Here is a 22,528-nt window from a genome sequence, read left to right as displayed (position 1 = left end):
TGCAAGCACCAGCTGTTCAAAGTGGGCAGCACTGGGCTTGTGCCAGTTTTGCAAAGCAGCTGGACGGTCAGATGGAAGTAGAGCTAATGTTTTAGGCAGCTTTCTTTCGCTGTTAGCTGTTTCCTGACAATGTTATAAGCATTTCCCATCCACTCTGAAGGGGTTTGTTTTTTGTGGGGAAAAAAAAACCTAACTCAAGAACCCAGGAGACAGAAAAAAAGCCAAGATGCAAACCTCAAGCAAAACACTGATGCCACTGAGGTTTTGCAACCCCAGTGAACCTCAATGAGAGCCATTATCCACAAATAAGGAAAACTTGGAACAGTAGTGAACCTTTCCAGAAATGGTAAATAGACTGGTTCTTATATAGTCCCACCAACCTTTTAGTTAGTAGATAACCTGCGCTACCTCCTGAGTCACAGACAGGAGGCCTAAAGAATATCACAGAACTGCAGACCTCACTTGCTTCAATTAAAGTCAGCGTTCATGATTCAGTAAGAAAGAGACTGGGCAAAAATGGCATTAATGGGAGAGTTCCAAGATGAAAACCACTGCTGAACAAAAAGAACACAAAGGCTCGCTTTACGTTTGCCAAAACACATTTCAATCACCAAGACTTTTGGGAAATTATTCTGTGGATGGACAACACCAAAGTGCAACTATTTGTTAATCTGGTGTGAAACTAACAGCATTTTATACAAAGAACTACAAACACAAAATCAAACATGGTAGAGGTAGTGTGATAGTCTGAAGCTTCTTTGCTGCTTCAGGATCTGGACAGTTTGCTGTAATTTATAGAGAGCAGAATTTATGTTTCTACCACAAAATCCTGAGGGAGAACGTCCAGCCTTCTGTTTGTTCCCTTCAGTGCACCTGGGTTACACAATAGAACAATCCACCTCTGACTGGCTCAATAAAAAAAAAGATTTTCAAGTGGCTTAGTCCAACTTTGAACTTAAATTTGACTGAGTTGCTTTGGTATTACATTAAACAGGTCATTTATGCTTGCAAAAACTCCAACGTGACTGAACTAAAAACAATTCTGCATAGGAAGAGTGAGCTAAAATTCCTCCACAGTGGTGTTACAGACTCATCGCCAGTTATCAGAAATGCTTAACTGCAGTTCTTGCTGCCAAGGGTGGCACAACTTGAGGTTAGGTGCAAATACTTTTTCCAGGTAGGTTTGGATAGATTTTTTTTCCCTTAATAAATACATTCACAATTTAAAAACTGATTTTTGGTTTTACTCTGGTGAACTTTGTCTAATATTAAAAGAAAGAAAATATCAGGAAGCAGACAGGTGTTATTTTCAGGTATTCTGATTTTTAGTTTATATAGAACAAAGAAATATATAAAAAAAACAAAATAGTTACTACAGGAATGGAAGCTGAAAACAAAACAGTATGCAACAACAAGAACTGTTCATATTCCGCGCAATCAACTCTCCATTACATCTTTTTGCCATCACGAAAATCTCTAAAATTTGTTATTAGGGTTTCTGGAAAGCATTTTTTATGGTGTGATTTGTTCATGGGAAATTACATTCCCACTGTTTGGACTGTTCCCCAAAGCAAACTGCAGTGTTTCATAATGTTCCTGGCCTCTGCTGCTCAATTTCACCTTCATACAGAATAAAAATAAGAAAACTGTTGAGACCTGATAATTCATCAGTCTTATGTAACGTGCATTATCCTTGCATGGTACACCTAAATGCATTTAGTGCTAAATTAACCCTTTGTTTACCATGGGCCCATTTTACAGGCATTTTTAAATGATCATACCTCCATTACCGTTTGTGCTGAAAAGAGAAAATTCCAGTGATTTCATAAAGAAGAGTAGAAGAGCTTTATGGGGATATCTGCCTAGATGTTACCATGTGCACTTCACATTACTGTACTTCTCAACCATTTTGGGGGCTTTTAAGAAAATTCAAATGGTTACTGTGTTTCATTTGACAGCCAAAATAAGTCCACCACGCCTGTATAAATCTTGGTCAATACATGGTTAAGAAACAATTTAGTTACAGCACTTAATATTAGTAATATAAATTGAAGTATTTCCAAATCAGCAAAGAAAAAACAAATGTAAAAAAAAATGGGATAATGGTCAATCAAAGACGTTATCGTCTGAAACTGATGTAATGAAATCTACTCTTACCCAAGCAGAATGCCATCTGGCTCTGCTGCAGATTTAGAGTCTGATAAACACCAGAGAGATCGTTATTTAAAATACAGTACAAACATTTTCAATGGGAATTTTTATTTTAAACATAATGAACAGGTAACAAAATAGAGAGGTTTAATATATTTGACAAAATGTCTTTTGGTCATAATAGCAAAAATAAATAAAATCAATACAGTGATCATGAGTCACTGTCTTCTGTGCTAGACTCAGTGAAGCTGGTGTTGGCAGAATCTGAAGAACTGCTGCTGCTGCTGCTGGTGGTGCGATGAGATGGAGTTTGACGGCTTTTCTCTGGATGAAGGGGAGTAAAAGAGGCAACATCATTGATTAAATGCTACAGATAGTGATAGCAGGGAAAATCTATGGGTGATTTGTGCCTTAATGTCAAATGAATTCAAGTGAGCCTGTGCTTGGTACTTACTTTGAAATTTCTTAAACTTCTTACAGAGACATGACTTGACATATTGCTCCAGAGCGCGCAGAGTGGATGGCTTTAGCGTCTCAAAGTCAATCTCGATTTCATCTGGGTTGGTGTTGCACACCGAGGGCTCCCGGCTCTGAATGATGTGCACCACGTGGCCCAGTTTCATGCCAGGTAACCGGTTAATGTCCAGGCTTAGCTGGTGCTTTTCATCATAAGTCATTGGCAAAGATTCATCCTCTGACTCCCATTCATTGCTCCCTTTCCATGAATATCTATCAAAAAGACAAAGCAGTGAAAATCTCTGTTAAAAAGTAATACCACAAAATAAAAAAAAGTTCATGAGCTAAACAAAACATCATACCTAGCACAGGAATTTGATGTACATCTGGAATTCAATACTCCTACATTTTGTCGGCTGTTGTCTTTTTTGTCCTTTTCTTTTTTCTTCTTTGGTTTACTCACAGGGGATTCAGACAGAGCAGCAAGCTGTCCATGAACGGCTTTAAGCTGGGAAGAAAAGTGCCACAAAAATTAGAAGTCTTGTATTCCTGAGAATGATGAATCAGTAGTAAGGTTCAATACACAGTTAACACCCATGCTCCCTGGAAGTAGCCTTCCAGCAGACCTTGGAAAGTTGAACACACAGCAACTTTTGGCTCAGAAACCAGACCGCAGTTTTCAGAATGAGAGCAAACCGTGAAGGTGGTATATTTGGCACAAATGACTTGAACTGTGGATCAAAAAGGCAAGTGTATTGCCAGCCCAGCTTGCCGTTTTGCTCTCTAAAGTATTTAATTCCTCAAAATAAAATGCAATGTAAGGGTTATAGTCGTGGTGGGGTGAAGGAGATTGCACAATGATGTGCACTAGATCACAAAGGAAAATCTAAAAGTAGAAGCAGCTCTGGAAATGGTGCTGAGCTATCCAAGGAGACTACTTCCTTGTGCACAGTGGACAAACTTAAATCAGATATGAGCTTTGTTTTGCTATGCGTTGCACAACTTTTTCATAGCACCTAGTAATAATACATGAGGCAAACATCTGTGCAGCAACCCACCTGATCTGCACCCACCTGTTCTTGCAACTCAGCAAGTCGGGTGGCACGCTCCTCTGCAGACTCTGGTTTCTCCAAACTGCCACCTGCTTGTGAGGTCACTTCCATGTGTTCGTCTGGCATCTTTGCAAACCTTTGCTCGAAAACTCCCTGAAGCAAACAGAGTGAAATAGAAAGCAGAGCAACCAAAACTTTCCCCCTCCCACCCATTTTTAATAATAATATTCTATAAATTCAAACCCACCTGAAGTTTTCTGGCCTTAATAACAACATCATGATGTGCAGGATTGTATTTGTAGCAGTTAGAAAAAATTAACCTAACATCTGCAGCAAACGCTTGTGCATCCTGGTATTCTCCTGCATCCATCTTTTTCTGAAAATAAAAAAGGTATCCAAATAAAGCATGTGTATCAAGGCACATAGCAAATGCATGTATAAAGGCATATAAGCAAACATACTTTAACCGTGCTGAGATCCATGGGGTACTTGATGATGTCGTGATAATCGTGTAGCTGCAGAGCTTCTGCGTCTACAGGCTTGTAAAAAGGCCAGGCATAGGCAGAATGTCTCTTAGAGAGCATTTCCTTCAGGATATGCTTGCAGTACTTCAGCTGTTCACTAAGGCCACAGGGTTCAGTGTTTTGTTGTGATGACTCCTCTTCAAAGTCGCTCTTGGCACGGCTTGAGCTCTCACGCCTCTTCCTGCTTTCTAAAAATAATTAAATTAATTGTTACAATTAGTTCATTTAAACAAACCTTTTTTTCTCTCTCTTATCTGCCCTATTTCCTTCCAGTTATTTCCTGTATTAGCTTAGAGTTTTTAAAGATGTAAAATAATTAAAGCGAAAATGCTAAAACTAATCTATAATCTTATTAAAACTTTAGACTTTTAATAAGTGGATAAGAAGCACACATAGCTGTGAAACTGAAAGTCTGGATTGCCAGGATTTTGGAGAGTAACGGTAAAACCCATCACTCTCCATGAATGCCTGTACCCTCTCATCTCATATTTGGTTATTGCATTACATACAAGGTGTTCAGCATCTCATCAGTGACACCCTCCATGTGCTAGCCTATGCAGTCTGCTGATTTCTTGCGACCGAACATCAAAGTACTAGTTTACTACTAATAAGCAGTCAGTGTTACAAGTTCTTTTAAGTGAGTTACCTGGTGTGCTACTTTTTTTGCCCTTCCCTTTGGCAGCATGAGGAACAATCTCCACTTCATTCTGAGGCATCTGGGCAACTTTTTGCAAGTAAATCTTTTCCAAGGCGAGCGCCATCAGGACAATATCGTCTGTAGGCTGAAGAGGACAGAGGGAATGATTTTATGCATTTTGTAGCTCAACTAAGCCAATTTTGGACACGGTGACATATTGTCCTCTTGCATGCCTTAGAGAATTGGTAATTATGCCATGCTCCGGCATGGCATATATTGCCCAGTGTGAGGACACGCTTAGTATCTGTAAGGGAACAATGGAAGGAATTTGCAATCACAAAGCTCCTCACCTTATTGTATATGTAGCAGTTGGTAAACATGGTGTTGAAGTCTTGCAGGCATTCACTCGCACTCCAATAATAGTTGTTCTCTAGTCGTTTCTTAATGGTTCCCATGTCCATGGGCGATGTTATTATTTTATGATAGTCCTGGTTAAGAGAAAGAGTTGATGTCAGATGAATATAGCATTACATTTTACACTGCCCCACACTGAGGCTTTGCCAAAGTTTGATTAATGGAGAACAATTACACTGCACAATTTCCAGTTTATTCATGTTGGATCTTAATTTAATTAATCTTTTTCTATAAAACTTGATATTAACTAAATGTTAATTACTTTATTAAGACAGAGTCAAATGGCAATAGTGTTTGGAACTTAAGGCAAAAATGGAGGTGGCTAAATCGCGACCAAATTAAAATCACCAAGATTAGCTTTTTTGCACTGTCTGAAGTGAGTCAGATAATCGGGCTGGAATTAACATCAATATATGATTTTTTTTTAACTGTTTGCATTTTTAGATTCAGCACTAAATTGGGTAAATAAATTAGTTACACTTCATACACATTCTTGCTGATGTATTAAAATTTAGGATCAAGGGTATGTCGGCAGGTTTTCGAGTCATTTCTTACTGAAGTATGGCTAAAACTAGGATAAGATGCAAGACAGAGTGACACTGCATTCCATTATCTCTATACTCACTGTGGTATGTGGGTTGTGCGTGAGAATTAGGAACAAAAATAAAAGGGAGGAAAAACAAAAAAATATCTTAGACAACATTATATTAACAGTGAGAGAATATCAAAACGAAAAGAAGATCTAGTAGTTTCAGAAGAGAAGAACAGACAGACCCAGGAGCACAAAGCAAGTTAGCGTATCTGAAAACTAAAAAAAAAAAAAAAAAATATATATATATATATATATATATATATGTCCCTGGGGGAAAAAAACTGCTGGCAGCTACCAGTAAATGTATATTTAACAACAATGGCTAAATAGATCATATAATACAACATAATGCCTACTTAACATCACTTTTGCATAAAGAATGGGGACATTGTGGAATTAAAAAATAAAAAATATTTTCATTATGAGCAAAACTATGACTTACTTGTGCAACTAACTGAAGAAAAGCCCTGCAATCCTGAGGCTGAAGTCATTTTTGTACCATGATTTGTGAAAAACCCATAAAAATGACTTGATGCACTGTAACCCTGTCAGCTGAACATGTGCAAACTACTCACTGGCAGTCCAAGAGCAACTGCATCGACAGGCTGGTAAAAAGGCCAGGCGAACTGGTGCCGCCACAGGGATTTGATCACTATGTTCTGCATATAGTGCAGCTGGTTGGTCCTCCGGCCTGGCTTGTTGGGACTGGTCACCTCGGGAGGTGGGGGATTAACAAGCTGAGGAGGGTCCTGGTTGGTGTCTGTGGACATGATGGCTGCACAAATTCTTCTGGGTTCTGTTATCTTCTGTAAGTCATGTAGTGTTCACCTGACAGCTTGTCACACACTCTGAAAACTATGCATGAAGCAGGCTGGGGAGTCGTCAAACCACACAATGTGGCCTGCTGACATAAAAGAATAGACTGTTATGATCATGTGGTTCTCCAAATATTAAATATAACACTATAAAAAGAGGAAGCGACTGATTACTTCACACCATTGATATAGTTTCAAAAACAGACTATATCTCATATCTTTTGAAGCTTATCACATTCATTTTATTTTATTATTATGTAAAACAATCTGCACATGACTGTATAAAGGCTCTTTCCTTGCATGCTGAAAGGAGGCAGTTGAGGTATTTCAGGCATCTAGTTAGAATGCCTCCTGGGCATACCTAACTGGGAGGAGACCCTGGGGTAGACCCAGAACCTGCTGGAGAGATTATACATCTCATCTGACCTGGGAATGCCTTGGGACCCCCATGGGGAACTGGAAAGAGTGGCTAGGGAGAAGGATGTCTGAATACTGCAACCCGGCTTCAGATGAGCAGAAGACACGGAGGGTGTGTAAAGGTTTAGTGGGCATGCAAACTGAGAAATGTTTTCTTGGCAAATACACTGACAAAATTTAAGAGGCTGTTTCACTGATGGTGTTGGAATCAGCTATGTTTATTTAGCTGTCTAGCAATCTGCCTGCAATTATTCCAATTTTAATATTTAGAGAAGGTGGAGAGATGGAGGTATGCATTGGATAGAAGAGGAATCAAGAGGTGAGAGGTGAAGAAGAAAGTGAAGACAGGGGGAAGTGAGTGGAGATGAGTGTCACGGGTGATTTGTGACAGGAGGACAGCAGCAAAAGTGAAAGCGAAGGTTTAGAGGATGGGAGTGAGACGGGCTATGAAGTATGGTTTGGAGCACTGACAAAAAGGCGGGAGGTCGAGCTGGAGCTGTTAAAGGTGAAGATCTAAGATTTTCATTAGGCCTGACTAGAATGGGCAAGATTAAAAATGAGTACATGAAAGGGTCAGCTTAGACTGAGGTTGCTACAAAGGATGATAAAGATGGAGCTGCTAGGTATGAAGAAAAGAGAAAGACAAGAGAAGAGATTCTTAGATGTAGTGAAGGAGAACACGGAGAGTGTTAGTGTGACAGAGGAGGGTGCTACAGATAGGGTGAAATGAAGGGAGTTGACCCATTGTGGTGACTCTTAAAGGGAGCAGCAGAAAGGAGCAGGTGATTTCGATTTTTTCTTATTTCAGTATTATTTGCAGTTCTAATGCATTTCAATTAATTTTGAGAGAGGCTTTGTTCATTTCAGTTTAGTTTTTAAATAGCTTACAAAACTTTATTCTTCAAATATTATTATATTTTGTTGGTCTAAGTTAACACATATTTCAAGACAAACACATTATTGTGAACGCATCCTTTTCTCAATAAATAAAACCAAACTGGGGAAGACTAAATGCATTTCATGTATTTAACTTTAAGTTTTAGTGAGGTGATATTACTGTTTATCTATTTTAACATTTAAATCTATTTTCCTTTGTTCCAGATCAAATGTTTCTTTAAATCTAATTTTATTTCGTTTGCTCATTTTACTAAACATCGCCACTGGAGAAGGCAGTGAGAGTCTGCATGATCTCAGACGCGGTATAAATCTCAACTTAGCTCATGTAATATCATACCACTAAATACAAGTCAACTAATATAATGCTAACTTAACGGAGTAAGAAGGAAGAATCGGATTGTCAAGTTTTAAATGAGCACGACAGAGTTAAATAATCAGGAGGCCAGCTCTTGGGAACACTAACCAGTCACGTTCAGCACGTTAGCTTCATTTGGCTAGCAGGTTAAGGTAAACCTATATGGGCGCATTGAGAGACAGATATAAGTCGTCACTGCAAATGAGCAATAAAAAAACACCACAGTATCTTGTGCAGTGCCTCCTGGGGTTTGTGTATTACAGTTGGGCCTTGCTCTGCCGCGGTTAACTTACCACTTACAAAGTTTTCATAGGGACGCCAGTCGCTGTTACCTGAACGCTCGCAATTACCTTCAGATAACGGCAACACATACATGTACCACATAACTTGTTTCGCAGAGGATGACGGGAGAGTCACGAGTGTTTACCAACTCGTTTTTTCTTCTTATGAAGGTACTTTGAAATGATAGTTTCTATTTAAGACCGTTCGCGCCGCACCGAAGGCCAAACAGAGAAAAACGTCGAGATACGGTAACTCCTGGCTGCACTTAGACCAGCTGAAAACTTCCACACAAACCTGCTGCGGGCATGGCTTCAAGTAACAAGCTCCCCTTCGTCGAAAGCTTCTGTGACCAATTTTTTAGCCAAAGTTAACAGCGTATACCGCCGCCTGCTGTGTCGGAGGGTGTCGAGAATATAACCAAAATGACCGAAAGTGTAAAGATCCCAAGAGAGGAGAGCGTTGATTTTCTTCTTCTTCTTCTTCCGGCTGCTCCCTTTAGGTGTCGCCACAGTGGATCATCAGCCTCCACCTCACCCTGCGTCTAGCTTCCTCCTCTGCCACACCAACCCTGCATGTCCTCCTTCACTACATCCATGAACCTCTTCTGAGGTCTTCCTCTTTTCCTCCAGCTTGGCAACTCCATCTCCAACATCCTTTGTCCAGTATATCCACTACCCCTTCTCTACACACTGTTCAACTGTCTTCAAGCTGATCAACCTTGCTCTCAGGTACTCATTTCTAATCTTGTTCATTCTGGTAATTCAGAATGAAAATCTCAGCATCTTCACATCTGCCATATCCGGCTCAACCTCCTGTCTTCTTATGAGCGCCACCATCTTCAAACCATACATCATAGCAGGTCTCTTTATGATCTTCTAAACCTTCCCTTTGATTTGTGCTGCTATCCTTCTCATGTTCATCTCCACCATTGCCTGCACACTCCTCTTCACCTCTCTTGTGCACTGATTTAAACTCCCATTTAAACTCATCCACCTTCACTACCTTTATTCTTTGGATTTTCAATGTTACATGTGTTTCCTTCTCATTCACACATATTTAATATGTCTTGCTTCAAACGGACTTAAATGCTCATACCTACACCTTTCCGGACTCTTTTCCACCTGCTCCCTACTCTCTGTACATCATAGTCCACTGACCTCATCAGTCAACCTGTCTATTACCACTGCAAATAAGAAGTGGTTTGGAGCCAATCCCTGATATAATCCCACCCCTCCTTCAAACCCATCTGTCACTCCTATTGCACACCACACCACTGTCTTGTTGTCCTCCTAGATGTCCAGCACCACCTTAACATATTTCTTTGCCGCATTTCATCTCTTGTACCCAATCATATGCCCCATATATTCTCTAGAAACAATGGAACTCCTCCTGACCTTCTCTAAACGTCTTTATCTACAGTTGTTTTTATAATGTTTTATAAAAATGGAAGATATAATAATGAATGACATGCAAAACTCTCTGTTTAATGGATTGTGGCAGTATGCGCGTAAACACGTTGGTTTGCGTCCCGCCGTGAAAACCAAAGAAGAAGAAGAGCGTAACACGCATGCGCAAAGCCACAGCACACCACATTCCCCGCTTCTCTTTCCCTACAGGCAATCATCCAAGAGCAAGTCACTTGCTGTATACGTTCTCCATGATCGTCTGAATACACATACATGGTGTTTTTTATCCTTTAGAGTGTTTACGAGGAGCAACAATCTGACCGTGAAGCTCCATTAATCTGTGAGTATCGTCTTTATGACTGAATCCTCATTGTGTGAATGGAGGGCCCCTCCATGGCACCTCAGCCAGTTTGTCAACAGCACCAGTGCATTTCGAGCAGCGGCGGCTGCATCATCAAATAACCTTTAGCGTCTATATAAAACCACCAGTTTTAAAGTGGCGTTATCGTTGACGGTTAAACATCTGAATAGTGATATAACAGCGTGGCTAGCTGTCGTTCAAATACGATCATAGTCAAGAGTTGAATTTTCCAACCAAGGGAGTCCGTATCGCCCTTTGTTTGATATTCTCTTTTCTCGCACGTTTGTTCCATTTAAACGCGAATTCATGTTAATATATTGCAAACAGATGCCATCTAGTCTTAGCTGAATGCATTTGCGTTTCTGTTTGGTGGTTTTAAGTAGCCACAACGAGGTAATGCAACGCTAGCTAGCTAAAGCTAGCTTAAATGGCTAAACTTGGAGCTAAATGAGAAAGCAGCAACACGAACAAGAGAAAATAGCTGCAGCCTGTACCAACTGGGTTAAATGCGGCGTTTAGCAGAAACTGCAGCTCATATGAGGGGCATAAAACTAAAAGGAAACATGAGCTAAACGGCTGTTAATGTATCAAGGTGGTTTCGTATATACTTTGTGCATTTTTGGCATTATGCAATATATACCATTGTTGTCATGTGAGATGGAGAAAGAGGTTTGCCCTTTCATTGCATTTTAATACCACTATCAGACTAAATATCGACTATATTCAGTCTAAAATTCGTTTTAACTTGACTGTCAGTGAATGTTGCAGTCAGTGCAGGGAGTTATGACCATTAAAAAAAAACTATATATATATAAAAAGGTCTACATTGACTAACTTTAATATCAGGATTTTGGAGACTAGAAAAAAAATTGCATAGTCATCATGTAAATAAATAAATAAACACAAACTAGAAAATTTCTGAAGAAATTTCAAGTGTGCCAGTGTATCTGCTGCTTGAAAACCTATCAGAAACTAAGAATAGTTTTTTCAAACATGTAAGATTTATTGGGTGCATAAAATAGTTGGTTTGAAAAAAGCTCAATGAAAAAACAGCTAGAAACATATGTTGAATGGTCATTTTAATAGCAAAGGAATTGTATAGTATGTCTTATTTTATTTTAGGCGTAAACATTCACAGGCATTTACACAGTAGTAGTATAAATCAAGTTAATGACGCAGTAGTGAAGTTTATAAATACAATCATGTTTTTATCACTTCAGAAAGCGGCTTTAGTATTTTTGAGTTTTTGTTTTGAAAGGCAAGTTTAATTTGGCTAAACTTATTTTAAACCAGTTGTTTGTCAGTCACCAAGTGTCTGAGCGTGAAAGAGACAGTTTGAAAAATGTACTCATATTATCCAGGCTGTCAGTGATAGTGTTCATGCAAACCTCTTGAAAAGTTACTGAGGCTCACTGTTATATCTGTTCATTGGTATTTATAACTGGTATACTGATCAGCACCAGTGGCATAAAGAATATCTTATGGTATTTATTTTTTCCTCTGCTTTAGGATAGTACACAGTAGATGCTAATTTCTTCACCATGGCAACTGAAGACAAGAAACCAGAGACTGACACAAAACCTCCAGTAGCGCCGTCAGCATCTGCCAGCCAAAGCAAGGTTTGAATTTTTGGGACTATTGCTATTCTGTTCCAGCTGTAGCCTTTTAGGGCCAGGAAATAGCCATAGTTGGGATTTATAAGAGAATGTATTTTGTTTAATATAGACTTAGATGAATGTTAGTATATTTGTCACATCTCAGCCAAGAGTTGTTAAATGTTGTATTTCCTTTTCACTTACAGTCGGCACCTGCAAAGCCAAACTACAGCCTGAAGTTCACATTAGCGGGCCACACCAAAGCTGTGTCCTCTGTCAAATTCAGTCCGAGTGGAGAATGGCTCGCCAGCTCATGTGAGTAAAACACCCTACTGGAACTACCTTTTTTTTTTTTTTTTTTCACGACTTAATAATTATCAATAAATTATTGCAGCTTCTTGTTGAGTTTTAAGATTGATGATGTGTTGTTGTTTTTTTTAACCTATGCTGAGTGTGTATTCATTCTGTCTCTACAGCTGCTGATAAACTGATCAAAATCTGGGGCGCGTATGACGGCAAGTTTGAGAAAACCATATCTGGACACAAACTTGTGAGTTTGACTAATTCTCAGCTATACTCCTGCTGTGTTAATGGTTTTGTTTTTTTTATTGGCTGGACTAACGTAGAGCAACTGTAGCATCCTTGATGTTTAGTCAATTGGGATCAGATGTTTGGAGTCGTTACTAAGAGCCAAGCCATGGTTCCATTAGTTCTTACATTGGCCCCATGCTAGCTGTTCTCAGAGCTTCAAGTCCTGATCAGTTCCCATGAATCTGCAGGGTATATCTGATGTGGCCTGGTCCTCTGACTCCAACCTCCTGGTATCTGCATCAGACGACAAAACCCTGAAGATTTGGGACGTCAGCTCGGTAAGATGGGAGACTATTTAAATGATTCTGCTGAAATGTGTGATATAATACTGAACTCTGTTTGCTGCGCATACATTTTAGCAAGCTGCACAGGTATATTATCATCATAGAATATTTGACCAACAGTTTTGGTTATTTTTATTTTAGCTATCCAGCAGTAGGGAGTCTAGTGATGTTATCTGGCATGGGATCTTCTTTCTAGAAGAATCATAAAGATAAATAAGAAAAAGCATGATTAGCTGTGGTAGGCCTGCACAATAAATCCAAAATTTATTGTCATCGCGATATCAGCCTGTGCGATGGGCCCATCGCAAAAGACAGCGTAAACTGCGATAATTGGGTACCTTAAAATGTTTACACACGTGCTTTAAAGAATTTACCAATCAAAGAAACCCCTTTACACATTTGACCAGTCAAATAGAGCCCTTCACGGCATTAACCAATCAAATGGATTAGAGGCCCGCCTCCTACGCAGGTGGGGAGTGAATAACGCTGCAGCAACGAGTCAGAGTTGTAAAGGCTGAGAGCGAAACGCGTGACGAAAACGCTACTGACTATGAACTCGTGCCTAAAAAAAAAAAAAAAATAGTACCTCGCTTATTTGGAGGTACTTTGGATTTGATAAAGACGACGTTCTCCAAACACAGGTACTCTGCAAAACTTGCCGAACACTCGTGGCAACCACCAGAGGAAACACGACTAATCTCCACCATCATCTTCAATACAACCACAGAGAACTGTTTGAAGAGTTCCAGAAAGATAGGGCTAGCCAAACAAAGCTTGCTAATGTTAAGAAAAAGAGCGCAGCAGTCCAACAGCCGTCTCTGTATCAGAGTTTTTCAAGTGGAACTCCTTATGAGAAAACGTCGAAGCGCTACAAAGAAATAACAGAGGCCATTACACATTTTTTGACAAAGACATGATGCCTATAAATACAGTTAGCAGAGAGAGCTTCACCAGTCTGATACATAAAGTGGACCGGAGAAACTGCATCCCCTCACGAAACTACTTTTCCCATGTCGCCATTCCACAAATGTACGAAACATGCCGCAAGACTGTCATGTTTGAACTGAGCCAAGCTGAAAACTACGCAAGCACTACAGTAAAGTTTCCTCTCCAGTTTTGACTTGCATCATAACTACTTGGTGAGTGGTAAAATGATGAACAACTGCATTGAGATAATTTGCAGTATAATTTAAGTTATGTTTATTTAAAACTAATTCTAAGGACCGGGAAGAATGTCTTTCAGAATTCAAGCCTCAGAAAATTTTTTTTATGGGGGCAATGTTTCAGTGTTAAAGTGCACTTTGTTGTTACACTGCTAATACAGCAGCTTTCTTTAAATACAACTGTTGCAGTAAAACGGAAATTATGTATTCGTTTTTTGGGTTTTTTTGCTATTTATTTTATCGCAAGTTATATCGTTATCGCAGTATTGATCACAGTTATCGCACATCGCAGGTTTTCCTAATATCGTGCAGCCCTAAGCTGTGGCACAATTATGAGTATGATCTTGGATGAGTGATTGGCAGGTATCAGCATGGCAACTGAAGAGTAGTGGCACTAACTACAACTATTAGGTTAGCTCATGTAGGTAATTGATTGTCATTTTTTTATATAAATGAAATGTGCACAGCACAAAAAAGTTGGAACATCTAAAAAACATTATTAAGGAAAAATATACAGTCCTATGCAAAACTCTTGAGCCATCCCATATTTGGAGCGAGACTTTCATGTAATTTTTAAAAAGGTCTTGTGTTTTTAGGCTTTCTGAAGGTCATTCAAAATTTTCTTTGAATGACCTTCATAGGATGCTTTTTCACACATTTTCAGTCCAGGCCTTGTTCCTGACCATTTTAGGAAGAATGTTTTTTGCTTTTGTAAAGCCACGTAACTCAAAAGGATGAACCTTTTTTTTTTCTTATATTTAACAGACAACTTTGGAAAAGAACCAATTTTAAATTTTATCTCTATTTATTTATTTTTTACTAAGAGCCTGTCACGAAAGCTGCTAATATGTGCCCATTTCTTTTGTTGAATCTGAGAAATGCCAAATATAAGTTTGATGGGATGAAATAATATTTTTGTACCAACCAGGTGATTTCCCCTAGAACTATTAGCTGAAAACTTGGCATATCTCAGCATGGTGTACAGTGTGTCCTTTACAAAAATGCCCTCCCCGGAGCTCGGACATTATTGAAGCAGTGCAGGATCATTTTGACAGAACAGAATAAAGGGCAGCCAACATCCAAAGAGGAGCATAGGATGTCCTCCAGGAAGCCTGCAGAAATAGTCTTGAAGACTACTTAAAGAAATTACAAGAATGTTTTCCTAAGAGAGTTCAGGCTGCGCTGAATTGGCTTTCATGCTCATCAGAATTGTTTTTACTTTATGTATTGTATTTCCATTTATGATTGCACAGTTTACTGCTCCCCATTTCCCATTTTCTTAGCACAGTATAAAGAAACAAGGGCTGGCTCAAGACTTTTGTATAATACTGTAAGATGAGTATTATAAACACATTGTACTTTAAAATACTCAGCTGATCTTTGTCCACTCCTGTGCAGTAGGCTGAGTCATCCACTGCTCTCTCCCCACATCGCCAGCTTGGTCTTAAGCCTGAATCTGTGAGAGCTGCACCCCAGGCTGACAGCCTGTTCTGACTATGACACAGATATTATGCAGTATTGCTGGTACTGCTAAAAATACTGATTTCATTTTCACAATCAATGTTGAGAATATTTGTTGACTGCTTGAATGCATGAGTTCAACTAAATCTGTGGGGAGGCTTGTTATTCAGGCTCTTGTACCGCAAAAGATCATCTCATGATCATTAGGCTGGACTTACTATTCCTGCTGTCTGAGAGAACAATGCAATCTGTGATTGGTTAACTTGTGGGCAATCTCCCCTTTATTTACTCTACCTGCACATTCTCATTCTGTTACAGGGAGAATTTATCACATGCTCTTTTCAGAAAAGTTCAGAGACATTATGACATGCTTACTTAGTTAGATTTGCTTCTGAATTTCTTTGTAAATTTAGCTGAAGTCATGTGCTGATTTTGTCAGATGATGTTGCGTTTATCAAATTAGGATCTTAGCAGAGCGGCAGATTGGAAATGGCTTGGAAGTTGCTGATTAAAATGTATTAATGGGTTATTTTATATGGGCCTATTTTCTGATAATAGAGTCGGAAAAATATGTAAATGAGAAGACTTTGTTTGGGAGTACTACTTGTAATAGAATCTCAGTGTGTTGGAAATGCGGTGTACTGCTGTAAAAAAGGGGAGATAGTGATTTGGTAAGGCTCGGTCTACATCGCTGCTGTGTCTCTTATCATTATACTTTTATGAAGTATGAAAATGAAATCCATGTAGACTCTTAGGTTCATATCAGTGGTTTCTGCTGATGTTAAAATTGTATCACATTTAAAGCTGCACTTGTAGTGTGGTTTAGTTGAAGATGGTCCTGGATTTTTCAGTGTGGGTGAGAAATTTGACATTTCGACCAATTTTCTCTCTAATCCAGGGGAAGTGCTTAAAAACTCTGAAAGGTCACAGCAACTACGTCTTCTGCTGCAACTTCAACCCCCAGTCCAATCTTATTGTGTCAGGATCGGTGAGTACCAAGCTCTTGGCAAGAAACAAGTCCTACCTAAATGGAAAGCAGATGTTAGACCTTTGCGAAAGCTCTCACTTTGAGCATTAGAAGCAGTTTCTGAGTGGTTTTCCAAAAAATGATTATTTTTTTTCTCTTCCGTTTCTAGTTCGATGAGAGTGTAAGGATATGGGACGTGAAGACTGGGAAATGTCTGAAAACGCTGCCAGCTCATTCTGATCCAGTCTCTGCTGTAAGTTTATTTTTTATAGTTAATTAGACAAATGCTCTGGATTTAATATTAACACTGTATTAAAGGCATGATGGTCTGCCTCGGCTTGCAGGTTCACTTCAACAGAGACGGCTCTCTGATCGTGTCCAGTAGCTACGATGGCCTTTGGTGAGTACTTGGACCCTCCTGAGACTCTCTGGCCACAGTTCAGGGAACATGGGTGCTTTTTAAAAGAACAAGCTTGCCTTTGATAAGAACTGGAAATGCTCCATGTCTGGCATATTTGCTCTGTGCTCGAGCTAAAAAGAATCCCTTATCATCACATTGTAGCTGATGTGGATGACTTTCTAGTCATCCGGTGTGTGATTTTTACACGGAAATGTCTCTCAGTTAATTGTGTTATCTTTCATTCACAGTCGAATCTGGGACACAGCATCGGGACAGTGTTTAAAGACACTGATAGGTAAGATCAGTCACACACGTGTTCCAATTTTTCTCGTTTGATTTGATTTGTTGCAGAATGTGCTAATTAAACGATTGATTAGTGACAGCAAATCTAATTAGTTAGTTTTGTATTGAGGCATGAAAAATGCAATCAGGTTGAAGCTTTGAGTTTTTTTTGGTTTTGTGTTGTTTTTTTAAACGTGTCTTTGTGATCAATGCGTTCTTGTTTTTGTGTTTCTTAGATGACGACAACCCTCCTGTGTCGTTTGTAAAGTTTTCCCCCAATGGGAAATACATCCTGGCTGCTACACTGGATAAGTGAGTATAGACGTTGCTCAGTTTTGTGGCTTTCCTTCACATTATCGCACGACGCTTGCTAATCGGGGGGGGGGGGGTTGCTCGATTGTTGGGGTCTCTCACTGTAAAGCGCCTTGAGGTGAGTGGTGTTGTGATTTGGTGCTATATAAATAAATCTGAATTGACTTCTTAAGGAGCTGGACAGTTTTTCACAAGCACTACTTGGATTTCACCAGCAGGAGGCAGCACAACATCACAGTGAGCTGCTGTCTGTTTATTTGACTGTCGATTTTAAACTTCTGTTTGTATTTTTTATTTTTTTAGCACGCTGAAGCTGTGGGACTACAGCAAAGGAAAGGTAATTGCATTTGAAAGCTGTTGAAAGCCTTGATTATCATTCCATTCTTTTATTCTAACTGCTCTTATTTGTCAGTGTTTATGTATTAAGAGTTCAGACATTTTAAATCATAGATGCACATTCCCAGTAGTGTCCTAGCCTCAGTAATGGTGGCATTTTATTTTGCTTTAAGATGTGAAATGTTTGTTTAGTAATGAATAAAACTGCAGATTTTACAGTTTTGTCATTTTTGATTGTATAATACATACAAATAACTTCTGTTTTTCTAACATTTCAGTGCTTGAAGACATACACGGGCCATAAAAATGAGAAGTACTGCATATTTGCAAATTTCTCTGTCACTGGCGGGAAGGTAAGATCATTTCTTTGAGAAAATGAATGTTTATATTTTGTTTTTATTGGTGCTTTGAGTTTCAGTGTTACTTTAAAGTTACAAAATGGTCCTTTTGAAATCACTTATGTGTGCAAACATAACTCTGAGCCTAAGTACCGCTGCTCTTTTGCAGTGGATCGTGTCGGGCTCAGAAGACAACATGGTTTATATCTGGAACCTGCAGACGAAGGAGATTGTGCAGAAACTCCAGGGCCACACAGGTACTGCAGATCCACTGTGACTGAAAACGCAGATAGAATAGCATTTTTGTATGGGGACTAAAAGTCTAAGGCAGAGTTAGTTGTCTTTTAGAATCACTTTGCATTTATTTAATTAAATATTTGAAGGCGCGGCTCATTTTTAAGACAGAAATTTGCAACTGTGTTTTAAATATTGTGTTCTGGTGCAATCTGTTCTTTTAATTTGTCATTCTTTAAATTTTCTTCCTGTACTCTTTTCAGATGTTGTCATTTCGACTGCCTGCCACCCCACAGAGAACATCATCGCATCTGCGGCTTTAGAAAACGACAAAACCATCAAGCTATGGAAAAGCGACTGCTAAGCCATTTTGGATCTTTTGGGCCACTTGTGTTCCTTTGTTTTTTTTTTATAAATATATATATAATTTTCCTACATTTTATTGTAAGACAGGAGGACTTTTGTTTTCTAACAGAGAGCTCCTGCTGGATTGGAAGAATGAAATTAAACTCCATGAAATGTCATGACATTCAGCCAGGAGAACCAAACCAGACACATCATCCACACACAGTTCTGCAGCTGACGTTATCCCCTCATCAAAGCATGTGCCAGATTTCGATGTCTCATTATGGAAATTTGTGATTGTTTTTTTTTTTCTTTCTCTCCCTCGTTTTACTTTGCAGCAATATTCTGGTGCTTCAGTATTTTATTTTTTTAAACACTGCATTAACCTCGATGTCACTGCCTCATAACAGTCTTCACAAGCACGATTCTAGTCTTGTACAATGAATATAATGGTTATTTGGTCCTTCGTGTTATTTTATTTTCTGCCTTTGTGTAACTCAGTAGTACCATTTACAATCAGTGACTTTAAAGTAAAGAGGTGACAGTATACCTGAGGACAACTACTTAATACTTAAGGTTTTCGGATCTTAAGTGAGTGCTTTATGCCCTAACAAGATATTTTAAAAAACAATTATTTTTTTAGGGCAACAAACCAGAATTTGACATAAGTGCAAACATTGAGAATGTTTAAAATTCTTCAAGATTTGCTACAAAAATCAAAATGACCCTGAATGACCCTTAAAAAAAAGAAGTACTTACTAACACTTGACAGTTCACAACAGTGACCAAATGCAGTTATTGTGTTCCAGTATTTGTACATACAACAACACCACGTGTCGCAGTTTGATTACTTTAGCTGTCTTTGTGTTTTTATGTTCTCTGCTTGACTAGCTGATAGTTCTGCACATGAAGCCAGCAGGCTGCTTTTCCTGTAGTTAACCTGGATTCTATGTAAAATATGTTCGCATCTGACAGCTGTAATTCACATCTGAATAAAAACAGTTTTTGTATGTTTCACCCCGAGTCGTTGACAGTTTTATTTCTGTACACCTTCTAACAAAAATCAACTGGAAACGCTCACTTAAAATTTTTTAATAACCTTTTTTTTCCTGTCCATGAACGAAGAACATCAGAGAACAACCCACAAAGAACAGATGACAAAATTCCATTTTCTTAAAAATAGACAAAATATAATGAAAGAAGATACTCCCATCTTGCAGCGACAGGTTAAAAAATGGCAAAGTAAAAGCGACACAGTTACCAAAGTGCCAAAGCTTACTATTACTCGTCTTACATTTTCAATCTGAAAATTTTCTCTTGCCGTCAAATAAGCTTTTCCACAATGTACATAACAGCCCACAGTGAGAAGGGAAAGAACAGACTACATAAGCAAGGGATAAAATTACCTTTGTACAAAAATAGAGCTTTTTCCAAGTGTTTTTTTTTTTTTTTTAACTACAACATTTTACTGTTTATGCCACAAAGAAAGCAGTGATTGTGTCACATGTTCAGCTTTTCCTGATTACTTTTTTTTCTTTTTGAACATACAATTGCTAAGCAACACATACATTTCAGAGGGTTTCAAATCTTAACCATTTTTTCGCCTCTCTTTCATAGTTTACTAAGGTCCCATAAACTGCTGAGAAGCTGGTTTGTGTTTATAACTGCTGCAATTCTGCTGGTTGATCAGGATTTTTTTTATTAAGGTCAAAATGCAAACAAATCCTCAGGGGGGGAACGAACACCATAAAACGCTTGAAGAACACCTGCCATGAAACCGTTTGGTCTGAATCACTCGTCTCCTTCTTTCAATGTTGGAAATCCTTAAGGAATAGAGCTGTCGATATATATATTTATAAATATATACACATATACATATTAACAAAATATAGCATTCAATGAAGGTAATCATTCTTTGCAGGTGACCATTTCTTTCTTGTCAAGATCAATTTATGGCTTAAGATAGCTGCTGTCACTAATCACAGTAGAAGGAAACATCGGACTCAAAAGAACAGGAGAATAATCGTTTTAACACTTGGGTCACCCGGTTGGAAAACGAGCATTGGATTGTTTTATCATCTGCTTTTCTTGATGAAAATCAGCCTCTAAAAATAGTTTCCCTTGAAAATGTATGAACATTTTTGATTTAACTGACAAACAAGTATGTGTATGTATATATATATATATATATATTTTTTTTTTTTTTTTTTTTTTTTTCAATAGTATAAATACTGTAAGCTCAAGCTGGCAGTCAATACTGTCACATGGATAGGTTGTAATATTCAGGCCACCTCAATGAAAATGGAGAATAAGAATCAAACACAAAGCCAATAGGTCTTTTTGACGTTATTGCTACTTTACTCAGTTTTAATAAGCACAGATACTGAGGTTTTGTCTGAGCCAAAGGAATATTGATGATAGTAATGCGGTTAGAAAGTGCTTTCTTTTGTTAACAACAAAAACAACAACAACGACAACAAAAATTCAAGTTATGTTGCAGCGCTCTTTCTCTTCCACTAGAAGGAGCTCGCAGCTCTTAAACTGCTACTACATCCCTCCCTTTCCTCTTACCCAAACTTCTCCCTCACCCAAAGTAAACCTTGCAGTCCTGCTTGAGGTGTATAGCATCTGACATTTCAGAGCCAGCGTGTATGAACTGACTTTTTGATTTTTTTTCATCGTAAGACAAAAGAGATCATTGGCCATCTGGGGGATCAGTTTCACAGAGGTGGAATGACATTTACAAGTTCTCTCCCAGCGCGTGCTATTTATTATAAAACTAGCACCAAATAATGCTGAAAAACTGACATACGGCCATTTTACAGAATGGTTTGTTTTTGTTTTTTTTCTGAGTCAGAAATCTATGGAGTCTTGATGACCCTCAAACTTCATTATAATTGATTAATGTGCTAATAAACTCAACATCAGTAGCTGACAGCTAAACTAAGCTCCGATTGCTTCCCACGAGTTTCATTTTTCATAAACCAACTGCGAGACTGGATATGATGAAATATACATGAAACACCAGCTGATTAAAAAATTTTTTTTTTATCATTTTAAGCGTGGATTTTATTTCATACGCTTAATTTACTTACATTTTCAGTGCAATTCAGATTTTCATTTATCCATTACTATCAAGCAAATTATTTTCAAAGGGCACACTCTCAAGACTCCATACATTTCCTCAGACCCCATTAAAAATCTGACTTTTATCAAAATGTAATGAAAACACAGTGCTCGGGTTTCTTTTTTTTTCTTTTGTTTCCCAGGTTCAGATAGTGTAAAGGTGCTTATGAAAGAGTAGCAAAGATGCAGATATAGAAAAAAAATCCTATTTAAATCTTTTTAACCGTCATAAGTATTATTATTATCTGCAGTAGCAAAGCTGGTGTTTTTTTTTTTTAAATTTGGTTTTTTACACTTGGTGAGTTTGTTTGAAATCCTGGTGACACCTGCTGTAGTGTGACCTACCACAAAGTTTAGGTTTGAGTACTTTCGCTGGTGTTTATATGTCCTTCTGTTTCTGGGCAGATTTTTGTCATCGAGGGTTACCATGTCAGAATTTGTTTTAGCCCTTACTTATAATGGCCACATTTACTTGAGAGGCTTTGCCTTTTTGCCAGGCCACTGCTGTAAAGAGCAGTTTTCTCTTAATAACTTGCCTGGTTAAATACAAGTTTGAGTTAATTTCAATCAAATGTGAGTAAACCATAGCTAAATAACCTCTAAATATCTTTAAATTAAAAACAAACAAACAAAAAAAAACCCTTGGTATTATTTTCTCCTGTCAGTAAAAATCTTGCAGTGGACCCACATTTGACAAACACATTTCTTTAAAAGATCTCAGATCTGTGGACAATC

At 38.4% G+C, this 22,528-nt stretch overlaps 2 protein-coding genes across 2 annotated transcripts; one reads left to right on the top strand and one right to left on the bottom strand.

Annotated features, from left to right (window-relative positions):
• Positions 1-1,378: 1,378 nt before the first annotated feature.
• Positions 1,379-8,880, bottom strand: LOC134630981 (bromodomain-containing protein 3-like). Its single transcript, XM_063478853.1, has 9 exons — positions 6,402-8,880; positions 5,171-5,308; positions 4,830-4,965; positions 4,121-4,371; positions 3,907-4,035; positions 3,666-3,812; positions 2,970-3,115; positions 2,606-2,880; positions 1,379-2,475 (listed from the first exon to the last, which is right to left on the bottom strand). The coding sequence occupies exons 1-9, from the start codon at positions 6,594-6,596 to the stop codon at positions 2,363-2,365; spliced, it is 1,530 nt and encodes a 509-aa protein (XP_063334923.1). The 5' UTR covers positions 6,597-8,880; the 3' UTR covers positions 1,379-2,362.
• Positions 8,881-10,160: 1,280 nt separating this feature from the next.
• wdr5 (WD repeat domain 5) lies at positions 10,161-19,690 on the top strand. Its single transcript, XM_063478841.1, has 14 exons — positions 10,161-10,338; positions 11,869-11,978; positions 12,161-12,269; positions 12,431-12,504; positions 12,734-12,823; positions 16,352-16,441; positions 16,590-16,673; positions 16,765-16,820; positions 17,069-17,115; positions 17,339-17,414; positions 17,718-17,751; positions 18,029-18,103; positions 18,258-18,345; positions 18,586-19,690. Exons 2-14 carry the CDS (start codon positions 11,901-11,903, stop codon positions 18,684-18,686), a joined length of 1,002 nt encoding a protein of 333 aa, XP_063334911.1. The 5' UTR covers positions 10,161-10,338; positions 11,869-11,900; the 3' UTR covers positions 18,687-19,690.
• Positions 19,691-22,528: the final 2,838 nt, after the last annotated feature.

Source organism: Pelmatolapia mariae, linkage group LG7 (genome assembly GCF_036321145.2).
Source record: "Pelmatolapia mariae isolate MD_Pm_ZW linkage group LG7, Pm_UMD_F_2, whole genome shotgun sequence".
NCBI classification, from domain to species: Eukaryota; Metazoa; Chordata; class Actinopteri; order Cichliformes; family Cichlidae; genus Pelmatolapia; species Pelmatolapia mariae.
Note: the sequence above shows the minus strand (reverse complement) of the source record. Positions and strands in the feature narration are given on the sequence as shown.

Excerpts from the sequence above, each read along its gene's own strand:
- LOC134630981 (XM_063478853.1), bottom strand. The coding sequence starts at position 6,596 with ATGTCCACAGACACCAACCAGGACCCTCCTCAGCTTGTTAATCCCCCA. Across the intron at positions 5,309-6,401 it reads CAGTTGCTCTTGGACTGCCA|GACTATCATAAAATAATAAC; the intron begins GTGAGTAGTTTG and ends TCTCTTAACCAG. Across the intron at positions 4,966-5,170 it reads ACTGCTACATATACAATAAG|CCTACAGACGATATTGTCCT; the intron begins GTGAGGAGCTTT and ends TGTCCTCTTCAG.
- wdr5 (XM_063478841.1), top strand. The coding sequence starts at position 11,901 with ATGGCAACTGAAGACAAGAAACCAGAGACTGACACAAAACCTCCAGTA. Across the intron at positions 17,415-17,717 it reads CTGGCTGCTACACTGGATAA|CACGCTGAAGCTGTGGGACT; the intron begins GTGAGTATAGAC and ends TTATTTTTTTAG. Across the intron at positions 18,346-18,585 it reads GAAACTCCAGGGCCACACAG|ATGTTGTCATTTCGACTGCC; the intron begins GTACTGCAGATC and ends TACTCTTTTCAG.